The sequence below is a fragment of the Plectropomus leopardus genome, chromosome 16 (assembly GCF_008729295.1).
Source record: "Plectropomus leopardus isolate mb chromosome 16, YSFRI_Pleo_2.0, whole genome shotgun sequence".
Taxonomy (NCBI): domain Eukaryota; kingdom Metazoa; phylum Chordata; class Actinopteri; order Perciformes; family Serranidae; genus Plectropomus; species Plectropomus leopardus.
This window is the reverse complement of record NC_056478.1, coordinates 24,925,390-24,940,164: the sequence shown is the minus strand read 5'-3', so window position 1 is coordinate 24,940,164 and position 14,775 is coordinate 24,925,390. Positions and strand designations below refer to the sequence as shown.

General features: G+C 39.1%; 1 protein-coding gene across 3 annotated transcripts in view; it reads left to right on the top strand.

The window, feature by feature from the left end:
* Positions 1-14,775, top strand: part of col12a1b (collagen, type XII, alpha 1b) — a 145,334-nt gene that overhangs the window by 115,698 nt on the left and 14,861 nt on the right. For all 3 annotated transcript variants that reach the window (XM_042503436.1, XM_042503434.1, XM_042503437.1), the window contains 5 exons: positions 5,260-5,418; positions 7,024-7,101; positions 10,465-10,551; positions 12,326-12,379; positions 12,768-12,863. In XM_042503436.1, coding sequence (XP_042359370.1) covers positions 5,260-5,418; positions 7,024-7,101; positions 10,465-10,551; positions 12,326-12,379; positions 12,768-12,863 — 474 coding nt within the window. The remainder of the gene's footprint in view (positions 1-5,259; positions 5,419-7,023; positions 7,102-10,464; positions 10,552-12,325; positions 12,380-12,767; positions 12,864-14,775) is intronic.

The following is a 14,775-nucleotide window of genomic DNA, read 5'->3' as shown; positions in this document are numbered from 1 at the left end:
CTCACATGCAACTACAGGCGTGTTCCTGAAGAGTTATGTAGGCTCAGACAAACAGATGGTTCTCTGCAGGTTGTAAAATGCAGGGCAGAGCAGCGAGGCTCGAGCGCTGCAAAGTGAGGCTGCGTTTTTTTTTCGTTGATTACATCCAGTTTAACTCTCTGGATGGACTGATAGAGTCGGCCATCCTCATTGCACAATGATCAACAGGCAGTCTTACTCACGTTTGATTTATTTAAATAATCCTCCAGAGGTGAAGTGATGGATGATAATGATTTTTATGTGAAATTTAAGTGTCAAGAGACTCACTACCCCAAATGTACATTCACCAGTAGATCCAGTTTGTGCCTCTTATGTAATCATTTTATATGAGAGTTTTGCATATTGAAGTTCGAGTTTACAGATAGAGCATGAACCACTTTTTCTTTAAAAAAAAAAAAAAAAAAGAAGAAGATTAAAACCAAATTTAGGAGAACAAGGCAGGTAATTTTACAACACTAACCATAATTTTGAAGCCATTTCAAAGTCAACTCTCATAACATAAAAATCATTGTAAAATAGATTTTTATTCCATTTTGCAAGATTAGACTAATTTACCTAAACTTTAAAGTGTTATGGGTTACCTACCTGGTGACCACAATATTTTTAAGGTTTTGGTCGTATGTCAAAAAACCAGCCTTTCTAGGCTATCAGTTTGTCTGTGTGCCAGTTTTTGTGGAATGTCTTCAAAAAAGTTGCCTCTTGAGATTGAACTTTTTCAAGAGAAAGTCCTTGCCAAAATGGCAGCATGATTTTACGACACAATCCAGCACACAGCCAACATAAGAAACACAAATTGTGGTTAGTGCAGCTGTAATAAAACAAGCTGTCTTTTCTTTGGTTCTGTAAAAACTTTTCTTTGGCCTGATGTGAATCAGAGACGTTCTGGCTGTAAGGACAGTTTCCAATCAGAGGAAATGCGTTATAGTGGAGGTCAGAGCTGCTTGCTGATAACGACACTCATTTATAAGACGTGCTGCTGGAGAGAGCAGCGTGAACAGCCGTGCAACAATATGACAAAGTTTCACAAGGATCCATAAGCTCCTCTGTGAGGGGGAGACCGTTAAGAATGCACTGCAGTCCCTGCTGGGACGCTCGCCTGGAAAATATTGGGTCACTGCTATTGCTATTAAACAATTACATCAGAGCGGCTGAAGAGCGCCAGCAGGAAGGCGGTGCTTCTTCTCCATCCGTCTCTCTCTCCTTTGGGCTCAGGAGAGGTTTCAGAGGGCAGGCGCTCAGTCTTTGACTCTGGTAGCTGACCACAAGGGAATTCTTGCTGCTTTGTGGTTTTACCTCCCAGCATGCACTTTGACCGCTGTGTCTGCTGCGGGGTGAGATGTCAGTGTCAGCAGGATGTCTCACTTGACAATTTCTAATACTGGAGGAGACAGTTAGTGATTTAGATATCACCTGCTGTGCTTAAGTGACAGCTGATGCTCTGGGCATCTTTTTTTTTTGATGCAGGGTGTATTTTTCCTCTTCGCCTTCTCTGCATTTTCTCTCAAGAAATTTTTCGGAGGAATGCTTTCAGAAAACCTCAATACATTTTTGTTTCAGTTGTGATTAAATTCTTAGGATCTTAAGAGAGAAAAAGAAAGTGATACAGAATTGATCCCTGAGGGTGAAATTCTTCTTTTATCTGCCTCCTCCCTCCACTCAGAGGTCAGAGGTCAGAGCCATAAACCTGGAAGCTGACTGGAGATCAGTGTCATGCTCAAAGACGCTGCTGCAGGGGCGACACACACGTGCATGTCATGAAGGTTGAACCTTTGGTTGCCATCACTCTAGATTTTTCTGTCTCTGAATGCTCCAGGGATAATTAAACTATCTGGACTGAGGGGTTGTTTGTAAACTGTGAGATTTAAAAGCCTGTCAGGTAGAGGGGGCTGGCAAACCTTCACAGCTGACTGGGACATTTTGAACCCTCTGTCAGCGTGCTGCAGAAACAACCATGATTTAGGAGGACTGCTTAAACCTGATGTTTGGGTTTGTTTTTGCGCCAGATTCATTGAAAGATGTTAGGGTCTGCCACATCACCACGTCTGACTTCGCTAATCCCCTTTCCCCACGCCATTTTTCACCAACCAGCTAACTCAGCACCGGATGGATCAGTGAAACCTTCCCCAGATGTGTTTAACAGCAGAGGTCTGTTGTAGATACCTGGAGGGTTTCTGAGCATCTCTGTGGTCCAATGGCACTAAACAAAGATTAAAGCGAAGGTCCTCCTTTTTAGCTCTGTCACTATGGCGATGATCGACGCCAACTGCAGATAAATGAATTAACATTCTTGCCAGTAACTTTGATGGGAAACAAAGATGCTCTGACTGATGAGAACATTTTGGATCTGAAACTTAAAGGGGAGCACCACCTAAATGTTTAATTCTAATATGTTATTTCCATGGCCAAGGAAAACACAGATAATATTTGTGAACATGCTATTCTATTTCAAAGTCAGTAACCAAAAAGTCTTCAGTTTCTGATGTCATGGGGTATAAAGTCTGGAGCTGCTCCATAGACCATGAATAGGAGCCTGATTTTATGGACTCACAGAATGTTTGTTTTCTTTTTTATACCCAAATTAGCTTTATTCTGTTGTGGTGAACTCAGTTCTGAAACAGAAAATGTAGAACATCTTTTCCAATTCATTGTCAATAGAGCAGCTACAGATAAACTAACTTAAGGGAAACCACACTGTCTTAAAGTGACTGGGGCACCATATCTTTGGGTATGAAATATGTTAATGCTTGATCAAGACCTTTTGAGTTTTTTGAGGTTGGTGCATATGCAGCCTGTTTCATGATTGTCCTGATAAAGGAAGTTCACAGTGATCGACTGATTTTGAGTGTTCTTTTAGTGCGATATAATCTAATATCGTCCCATCCCTGATTAGGACATTCCTAGTGCCAAGTTGGTAAGAGAGAGATAGAGTGATGGATAAATGATGCTCTTTTACTTTCTCTCTTTAGAGATTTGAAACTATGCGCTTTTTTTTCTACATTACTATACTTTACCTCACTCTTGTGCCAGAGCTTCAGATTGGCTGCAGACAAACATTCAGGAGAAAGACTGCTTGAAACTTTTCCTACTGTCCCACTGACCTGAGGTTAAAGATGACTTTCCATCTACACTGAGAGCTATGTCAGCACTATTTGGCCACTTTCATCTTTTCTTATATAAACATCCTTCTGTAACAACCCGTAACTCAAACAGAGCCTCCAGATATCTGCATGAATGGGTGAAGATGTAATCAGGTCCTTTTTTTAGTTCAAGTTTTACAGGAACAATTTATCAGAGTTTCCTCTGAATCAAATAGGATTTTCCAGTCTGACGAGAATAAAAATCTGAGTGAAACACTTTTGGCATAGACCTGATCGCATTTAAATATTGGCAGATTCAATATGACTGTATCAGTGCTGTTATTGGAAAAGCATATCCCGTAAACTCACACAGACAAGTGAGTAGCATTAAAGTGTTGAGAGCAACACACTAAAGCTCCATCAGTACCTGCTGACTTCTTGAAAGCTGCTGAGCGTCTGATAAAAGCCTGACATCTTAAAAGTGTAAATGGAAATGCCCGTGTGCTTCTTTCTTGGACGTCTTAGTGTTTCCGCGAGCAGCGTCTGCTCTCCGTGGTCTGTTAAACATGCCTCTGCATTTCCGTGGAAGCTGACTGACCAAAAGCAGGGAGCTGTGGCTGCCAGAGCTGCCAACGGGCCGGCCCGTGGCTTTGTAAATCAACATTTTCCCTCCTCACAGCTGGACTCATTCTAAACGGCTTTGAGGAAAAGTTGTTGTTAAGGTTTACCACAAAATGACATCATGAGGAGATGTGGCCAGAGAGATCTGAGTAAGAAGCACTGTGGTGCCGTGTTTGTATAACCGAGATAAATCCACTGCTGCCTCAGTTATTTCACAGTTAAGAGTGGACGCACTGTATGATACCTTAGTGTGACTACCAATGAGATGAAAAGGAAGGAGTTTGGTTTCCAAAAATTTGATGCATTTCCAGCTTAAACTGTTTTTTGGGGGGAATCCGTGTGATATGGCTGAGCAAGGATGCCAGAATAGAAGAGCTTCTTTACTCAAGAAGCTGGAAATGTTGAAATAAAGCCGCTGGGATGTAGAAGTGCTTAAGTCAGGCCCTTATACTGACTTATTAAGTAGATTAGGTGTCAGCCATGTCTTGACGAACAGTAAATAGTTTTCTTTCTTGCTTCACATGTTCAGCTGTAGTGAACTACTTAAGATGTGTAAATGCACTGCTTATACTACACCATCTGTTCAGCGAACTGTAATGTGAAGAAAGTTGTAGAACTTTATGAAAATGTGTAATAAAATAGAAATTTGAAGAAAGTATCTAACTCAATACCAATTCCAATACTTCAACTCAAAGTATCTGCCAGTGCTAAGTACTGAATCCATATCAGTGCTCTCTTGTTCCTGAAACCAAAATCTGTAAACCTCACTGAGTGAAATTTATTTGAATCATTTTTATGGAAGGTAACATGAGGCCACAGATTACTGCAGCACCGAAAACTGTTTCAGCAGCATGAAACACGTTACCTAAAAATAAAATTGAGCATTTCTTGCTGCATATAGTGGAGAAGTTGTACATGAAGTAGCATTAGCCAGAAATTTATTTTTTTTACAATGAGAGCATCGATCAGTACATAGCATCAGCAGATATAATGTTTCTTCATCGATCTCAATAAATGCTCCGTTTTACAGGAAGACACAGCAAGGGTGATAAAAGGTGCAGTTTTAGGGTATTTGGCAATTTTAAACAAGAGCACATGATAACAAAATGCGCAACAAGTTGAAGAAGTTATGTTTATTTCATTCTAATTTCCTTGATTACTCATAACAACAGACAGGAGTTCAAAGCAACATATGAATTTCTATACAATCTAGCATTTGATCCAAACTTTAATTTCCTTCTATTTGCAGCATCTCTGACGAAGCACATTTTCTTCTGAATGAATAGAAATATGTGCTGGTTTTCCTCTCTTACATTCCAACAGTATTTTCATAAACACAACCAAGCTGAGGCAGTGGAGCACGTCCTCCCTTGAGCTCCAGCTCCACCGACACACTCAGCATAACCTAATAATTTGCAGGCCATCAGGATAAAAACCAGACACAAGACTTGGTCGTAGAACAAAGAATGTGCCAATAAAATCTACTTTCCTTTTTCTTCTTTCTTTCTCTTTCTCTCTGAAGCTCCATATCCTGGTTTCACCCACCGGCGTCAAACTCAACATCGACTGCCAAGAAGTGGCTGAAAAGGAGATCAAGGAGGCTGGGACCACAACCAGCGATGGCTACCAGGTTCTGGGCAAAATGTCCAAGTCCATCGGCTCAAAAGGAGAATCAGCAACTGTAAGTGAACTCAGGAGGAAGGAAAAGATTCAACCGTAAATTTACATGGGTTTTGAATGCATTTTAAACTGTTAAAGCCCCAAGGAGGATTACGTTTGGCTTTTTGGCAAATACTACAAAAACCCCAAACAAGAACAAGAATTAGATGTAATGCAAAGATGTCAGATTTTATCTGAGCAAAACCACAAGAGCTGAACCTTTGAAGTAAATGCAGTGAATGGGCTCAGCAATCAGTTGCGGTTTGGGGCAAAAAAAAAAAAATTAAAGCAAACTATTTACACACATTTAAGAAAATGCAAGTCAGTTAAATGCTATATGCTATAATATCTCCAGAGAGGCTTAAAAAAACAAACTTTGCCAGTATGGGTCATCCTGTTGTCAAGGCCTCATTGTAGCTGTAATTTCTGAATGCTGAAAAAATATTTATAACTGTAAATAACTGTTTTAAGTTTGACAAAACTATGAGGTGATAAAACGTCACTGCTCTCTATGACATTTGTAGAAGAACCAGATAGTTTAGAAAATAAGGAAAAACATCACAGAAGCATGTTTAAGTTTATCAGAAATTAAAATCAGGAGAGATCCAAATATGTTTTCTAATTATATACATCCTGCTGTTGTTTCTTGTTGTGTTGGTATTGTGATAAAATCTTGTTATCTTTGATTCCCTAAGATTATTGAGCCGACTCAGTGGCCGACTCAAAGCAGTGTCTTGCTAAATTTACTAACATAAGCTAATATTAGCTACACGTTTGACCCAAGTCAACATTTTATATTTATGAAAAAAAAGTATGATTTAAGGCCTTGGCACACTGTGTCTATGTTTTTTGACTGAAATTGTTGCGTGTCTAAAAATACAACCAAAGGTGTCAATAACATACCAAATTTTCATCCGTCATTACATTTTTTGGAGTAGCCTCTATTTATTTATTTATTTATTTATTTATTTATTTATTTATTGAGGCAGGACAGCTCAGCCCTGTCAGGTCTCTGCAGTGCCAAATGCAAGACACAGGAGACAGTGGTGACAGCCAGTTAGGTAACTCCAGTGGAGAGAAGCAATGGAGCAAATGTATCTTTTAATTTTGTCTCGTATTGGGAATTTATTCAACAAATAGGACAATAAAATGCATTAGACTCAGTGTGCAAGATTGGATGGATTTTAAAAATGTATATAAAAAAAAAGGACTCAGTGTGCAAAGGCCTTTATACTATATCTAAAGGAACACATGAAGACATGATTTTCTTGTTACATCCTCAAACTCCTTCCCAGCTCACTGTAACATTAGTTGATGTTTGAAACTGAACACAGATCAGTGTTTCATAACATCAGCATGTAGCTAGGAGGGATGTGTAACAGAACCATGGATTGAGGTCAATTAAAACGGATATTAAAATGAACATGTACTGTACGTTAAACCGTCAACATGGCAGCAATATGAGACGTTTCCTGTGTTTCTGGGGGCTGATGGGACTCGGCTGTGCTGCATTCTCTGCTGTCTTTCTGTTTGTCTTCTGGGAGCTGTGAAGGGCGTATCAGAGACACATGTACCACAACACCATTTTCATGTTTTCTTTTTTTTTTTTCTTCTCCCCACTCAACAGTTCCAGCTCCAGATGTTCGATATTGTCTGCAGCTTGGGCTGGACCAGCAGGGACAGATGTTGTGACCTTCCGTCTATGGTAAGGGAAACACGGACACAGAGCCTTTTTGACTTAACATGCTTCACATGAACGGTGGTCAGTCTTTGGCTGTAGCTTCAGCTTCCAGATAATCAAGTTGTTGTAAGGAGCATCTCATTTGTTCGTTACATCTATTTGGTTTACAAAATATAGAAATGGCTGATGGAGATCTTGGCCTCTAGACTAAATATATTTTCCTGATATCATTTTGGATTCAGCCCGAAACAAAAATTACTGGCAAACTAACACAAAAGGAGTATGTGGAATTTAAGGTCTGATTAGTCATTTGCTTGTGGCTGAAGTTTGGTCATCTTAATATGATGAGGCAGATTTTATTTGAGTCTCTCCATCCGGTGATTATTTCTGCGCTCAGAGATGCTCTAAACCTAAAGAAACGCCCCCAAATCTCTAAAAACTCACATCTGTTTGTGTATAGGGGGATTCTTTCCTGTTTGTTTTACATCTGTGGAGCATCTTGGGTGTGTTAACTGATCATCTTATAGAAGACTATCAGGCCACCTGGTTTTCCTCAACATTTTTTGGTTAAAAGTATCCAGACTTAAGGACAATGCAAAAATGTTTTAATGATACATTTTAGTTGCAGTAAAGAGCAGACGTAATTACAGCCTCCTGACAGTTAAAGAGCAGATGAGTTTGTTTGTACTGTAACAGCCAGCTGTAACAGCTCTCACCAGTCGGATTGTGTCCTTGATTTTCTTTACAGTTGTTTTTTTTTTCCAGACTCAGCAGCAGATCAAAAGCTCAGAGCAGCATATAATCAGAATCAGAAAGGGCTTGAATCAAAGAGAAAAATAAACAGAGTATACATGATATTTAGAGGTGTCAGCCAGCTGATACATCTGATGAAAGTTCACAAGGGCGTGAGATAAAACATAAAGTGGGTTTCAGGATGCAGAAAAAACTGCTGATATTCATACATCTGACCCAAGATTTAGATGGTTATCAATTTCTTCAGAAAATTTTTTGGCCATCATTCCAGTTCGTCATGGTAACATTATGATTAAACTGTACTCAACAACTTCAGTACTAAGATCTGCAAGACACAAGGTCCATAAGGAATCTGTTAAGTCAGTTTTTAACACCGAATCAGGAGCACACAATTACAGTAGGAATTTTATCAGTAAAACGCAGCATCTACTCATTTAGGATTATCTTGAGTAACCGAGTCACGATTGCTGGTAAGCGACATTACTGTTGAGTTTTTAAAATTTGTTGACAAGTGTCATCTCATTCCATTATATTGGAGACAAGTCAGACATTTTTACGACTGATATCTACAACATTCGGAAACTCACACCAAGACAATGTAGATTGATAAATAACACTACAGGTAAGAGGAAAAGTATATGTTTGGTGTATTATTCACAGAACCCTGCGGCCTACAATGAAGTTATTGTTGTGTAGGAAAGAGTGTAGAGATTGTATTGTGGGGCACTGATGTACGGCAGCTTGAATTGAAAGAAAATAAAAAAGTTTATTAGACTTTGGAAATAATCTGTAGGCCACAGAGAACATAATACATGCATACCGCACAAGCATGAACAACGCATTAACAGCAATGTAGAAAACTGTCTTCATCATCCCTCTCTCATGAACTCAAAAAAGTCTGGTGTTTCTCAAGACCGCTGCGAGGCTGAAAAAGAGAGATTTGTTTGCATGCTGTTAAATATTTGGCCATCAGCAGCAGCGACAGTATGAGATTTTTAAACGCAGCACAGTGCATGCTGTTGTTTAGTGGCTGGACTCTGGCCTTTCTCAATGTGAAGCTTTCTCACTTCTGTCCCAGCAGAGATCTCTGGAGACGGCGGAACAAATAAAGCTTTGTCTGAGCGCAGCACGTCTGCAAGTTGGGCGTCCAAAAGTTTTTTGAATAGGATTCAACTCCGCTGGATTATTATCTCAATTGCTGCAGAGCAAAGACAGCTGTTTGATTGGGCTTTTCTGCTGACAATTATTAAATGATGCAAACTGAGGCGATCAGTGTGGATTCAGTGGAAATATACGCCCCAACAGCATGAGTGGAAATAAATATCCGGAATAAGATGATAAATCTACAAAACAAGTTTGACTGTCTGTTTAATTTATGAGTACTTTCCAGGCATTTAGCTGATGAGTAATTACTTCCACTTGTTAAGAGAATATGAAATAAAGACATAGGTAATTATCAATAATATTCATATTGCTGTGTGTAAGAGGAGCGTTGGGCAAAGAAATAAGGTCTAGAGTTAAAATGTAAAATCCTAATGATAAGTTTGTGTCAGTATTTGTTTAAAATCTATTAAAATCCAGAAAACACAAACTTAATTTTTAGTAAATGAACATTTGTATATGTAAATTTTACAGACATCTCTCCCTGAGGAAAATTGTGTTTACACTTCAGTGAAGTTATCACAACAAAGTTGAGACTGTTTAAAAATATTCACTATATTTAATACGACTAAGTACAACAAAGCTAATATCTTGTTAGTTAATGTGCTGGTTTTGAGCGAAGAATAAAACTAACAAACTACTCCAAACAAGACTGAACGTGGCCAGTTGTCAGAGGCTAAACTGCAGATGAATACAGCACAGACACACACACACATACACACACACACACACACACAGAAACTCATCATCTAGTGTCACAAAATCATGCCAGTAATGAACTTTCACTCTCGGGCAATGAAATAATGTTACAACATCAGATTTAAGTGACATTCATAGCTCTTAATTTGAAAAGAGCTGCTGTTAACAGTTCTGGATATTTGACAAGACATTTTCCGTCTACCTTCATACAGTATCCATCTCTGCTAGCTGCAGTGTCCTTGAATGTCCTCCTCTTCAGATTCCATCTGAAATCTGGAGTTTTCAGATTCCAAATCTGTCTCCTTGAAGTTTACTTTCACAAAAGCTTAATTTTACGTCTTGCTGAAATTTGTGAAGCAGAAAATGTACTACCTTCCACTGGAAAATCACCCAGGGTGCTGTCACTGTGCCCACAGATTTTTTGCTGGTAGTGTCTATTGGTGGAGCAACTCCAAAAATTGTCAGATCCCAGTCTTGGCTCTGCTCTTTGTCTTGTGCAAGAGTTCAACCTACAGAAATGTCGTCTAAACTGTTTACCTCTGGAGTGACGGGCACTGGAAAATATTTGTCAAGGGCAAACACGGACAAACTTTTAGTTCTGTGTTACACTAGTTCATAATGTTTTTTAAGGATTCTTTGAGCGGGAACGCTGTAGATATGCTTAACACTTTTTATAAGACGTTCACTCACAGTTTTATGTCCGTGAATGTGTTAATGTTGTGACCTGTTGCTGTTGTACCTGACTGTTGAATTGTCCTTTTCCTTCTCCACCAGAGAGATGAGCTCAAGTGTCCGTCTCTTCCAAACTCCTGCAGCTGTACCTCAGCGGGCACCGGGGTGCCAGGAACTCAGGGGCCAATGGTAAGAGTCACCTCAATTAGTCTGTCTGGCCAAAAACAACATAAAAACATGATCAATAACCTGTACTTTAGAGACTGGAGGTCTGTGAAAATTTCCACTACTTAAACTGAGTATTTCCATTTTGGAGACTGTGTGTATTTCCCCCACCTTGTTTCAACTCTAGAAATGATATTCAAACACTAAATGTTTTTTGTTTTTTTTTTCCAACTAACTTTTGTAGTAAACTTTATTACTGCCTAGATTATGTTTTCAAGGAACATTTACAATCTAGGAAGAGCTGCATGCTCATACAACAATGAATCTTAGGTTTGAGTGGATGGTGGACGACATTCTGATGTGCTACACTTGTAGAGGGCCTTTCGTGCTTTTTGGTATTCAGTTCCCCTCTAAGTTTAGGGATGAAATATTCTGAAGGGTTTTTATGTATAATGGAACATTTTTCCATTGTGCTGTTACTGTGTATACATCAGCAAAATCTCTCCCTTGTCTGGTTATTTATGGTTATTTATACTCTGTATGTCTGTACAAGGTAGAATATTGCACCCTGAAGCACATTAACCCTGAGAAACCTCTTTGCAATGCCTCATAAAATCTTTAAAGAGGAGGGAGCAGGTAAACTGTGGTGCAGCATGACGAGGGGCCACACTGACTGACATTTGAAGGATAATCCTCCAGCGTCTCCTCGTCCTCTCTGACTGCATTGAAGTACATATAGATAAGACTAGTGTTATTACTCTTTTTTTATGGGATTTGTAAAGAGTAAGTAAAATAAAGAATATCATCAGTCTTACCATTTTATAGCCGTCAAGGGTAACTTAACGCATTTTGAACCTGGACCATAGTTTTTGTGTTTAATGGGAACAACTGTTTAAGTTGGTCCAGTATTAAGCAAGTGTGCTGCAGTCGGCAGCCACAAAACAGGCTGCAATGTGATCTGTAGGGCAGCAGCAAAACTGTTATTTACACCCACTATTAGTTCTTCTTTTTTGCCACTGACAGGCTCAGATTATTATAAGTGTCTGACAGCATTTAGGAAAGAATCCCTACAAAAGACTTAAAAAAGATTTTTTTTTCTTTGTCTGTTTGAAACAGACTGGATAAAGCTTAAATTTAAAGAAAAATGTTTTATTTCTTTATAGGGATCCTTTCCATAATTTCATCAGACATTTATAACAATCTGAACCGGCAGTGCCAAAAACACTTTTAATGGGCCAACAATGACTGTGCGCTATTGCCCAGAAGATAACAATACTGCCTGTTTTCCTTTATGTAAATGAAGAAATCTTATATCCTTAACACAAGGTAGCCTTGTAACACTCACACTTAAAATCCCAACCAAAAATTTTGATTTGAATTTTGAATTTTGATATTAAGACTAAACTTAAGAATAAAAGACATGTTGTTCTTACAGCTTCTTACTGAGAGTTATGGGATTCTGCATAGACACACAATGTTCTGCCAAACAATTTTTTGTCACTGTCAATCAAATCTTATTAAACTAAACCCAAACAGTCCTGATAATGCAGATCAACTGATGTTTTTGAGACGTTTTCGTTAAATCTTGACAAATAATATTTGTGACTTGATTACTTATCAAGAACATTTGAATAAATGTAGATACTTTAGGCTTGAAACTAAGTTTCAAGGGGATTTAAGGAGGATTTGTATTCCATCTTTAAGTCCCATCTTTAAGCCAGTTTAGCGCCAGCTAAGCTGGCTATAGATGAACCTTTGGTCTTTGTTGTGTTGACATTCAAATGTTGGTCCTCCTCAGGGTGCCCCCGGCAGCAAAGGTCCCCGAGGTGAAAGAGGAGAGGCTGGTCCTGTTGTAAGTACATTTAAGATCCGTCATCTTCCAGGGCTGATGCTTCACCTGTTATATGCTAAAGAAAAGAAAATCCCTGACGGTTTGCGCTAAGCTGGATCATACTCTTCAGCTATCAGCTCTCGCTGAAAACAAGAGATTGTTTAAAGTACAAAAGCTTTGAAGAGGCTGAACACATCTGATTCCACTTATTGAATGAGTGTTTTTGCTTTTTCCCCCTGATATGAAGGGGAGGTTCGGTTCGATCCGTGCTGCAGCATTCCTCACCTCCTGTTGGTCTTTTCCACAGATTGCAACAGTATTAAACTATTACTGGGACGAGAAGATATCAACAACAAATTCCTCCTCTGTGTAAATGTTTCTTATCCGACCTTTTTGCTCTATTTCACAGGGACCTATCGGCCCGCGTGGAGATAATGGACCACCCGGGCCCATGGGTCTGCCTGGCCCTCAAGGACCCAGCGGGCTGTCAATTCCAGGAGAGGCTGTGAGTGTATAAACACACCTGACACAAACACACACACACACACACACACACACACACACACACACACACACACACACACACACACACACACACACACACACACACTTCTTGTGATGCCTTTTCAGCAGCTAAACATAAATCCTCGGCACACTGGAGTGGGGATTATTTGGCGATTTATTATGAAGGGAATTTACAAGCTGGGGAGTATCTGTGGCACAGACTCACATTCCTCCTTGTCTGAGGGAAAGAGGTGATACCAAAAAGACCTGAAACCTTAATATCAGTGAATTCATAAATCACCATTTGGATTTCGATCTCTTGAGATGAGATGTACCCAGATTAAACTAAAATGTTCCCCCGTTCTCTCTCCAGGAAATATTAACTAAGTATAAGCACTCAAGTCTGTCCTTACATGTCTGTACTCCACTTTCTACTCTTAACTCCACTACAGATATTTAACAGCTATAGTTACTAAACAAAAGCATTACAACTTAAAATACCACAAAAATTACATTCATAACCTGACCATCCATCCAAATTGAAAGCTTGCACTGCAACATAAAGAGCCCATTTCCAGCTGGGGTTTTATGAGATCGGTATCTGAATAATGACGACTGATAAGAGACCCTTTGCATTTGCAACAGGTGCTAATGAGTGCTCTTGTTATCATTCATTCTGTCTGCATTGTGATTGGAGCTCAGTGTACTGATTAAGTAGGTGGAGTTATCAGACTTGTAAACAACTATGGTGCATCTCAGGTCAAGGACACATGACTGATATAGGCTGGTTTTCTGCATCCTCAATAACCATCTTTTGGTTAAAAAGGAAATCAAGCCAATCGAAAAGCGTGTTTGTACTCAGTGGGAGTTCTTCATGTGGTAGCTGTCCCTCAAGTATCATCAGTGGTGATGTTGCTGTATATATTTGCAAAGGAAGGGCTTATCTGTATGTTTTATGTGGATCTTTTTTACCTTACGTTAGCCTGCACCCAGGAATCCATATTCCTTTTTGACGGGCGGTTTAAGAAGGCAGCAGGAGGCAGTGCACAGTTGACCACAAGAAACAGAATCATGCGCTGTTGTAAAAAAAAAAAAAAAAATCACTTATTTACACTTATTTCTCCTAGCTTAACCCTATAAAGCCTGAACCAGTTGGTTTGATTTCTTTCAAAAATCAAGGAAGAACACAATGAAAAAAATGACCCAAAAAGAAGCAACAAATTAGTAAAAACTACAAGAAAATGACCTGAAAATAAATCAGATAATAAAAACAAGGCAAACAAGACTTAAAAATTATATAATTCTGTAAAGTATTTTACATATAAATTTTGATATTCATAAATATAGTTTATCCATGTTTTTTTCTTCTTTTCCTAGGCATTTTATCCTGATTTGTAAAATAATTTTCCAAATTTACTCGTTTCTTGCAGTTTGTGGAACAGTTCAACCAAGTTGCTTATTGCCTTTTTTCGTATGGATCGGAAAGAAATCACACCAGTTTGCTCAGGGATGAAGGTTTAAATACTTGTGAAAGGCGTCTGAAAGTAGCACAAGAAAAGTGATGTCACGGATCCGGGTTTCCAAGGGTTAAGCGAGCACAGCAAACACTTGGAGTGCTTGCAGGAGTAAGCAAGTCTTCCCTCGCAGAAGTGATTTATAATTGAATTAAACACCCCTCCAAAGCTTCCCTTGGCCTGTGACATACAGTGTTTGTTGACTAGTTCCTGTCTAACTCAGTTATTTACATATTGATATCTGATCACGATTCAGGCAGAACGGAGATATTATGAATGCGTATTAACACCAGGTGTAAATGCAAACACCTGTGGACTGAATATCATTAACCAGATGTAGATCACATGTTAATACCAGGTGTAAAACAGTAGACCACTTCCAGATGTGGTCTGCCTGAA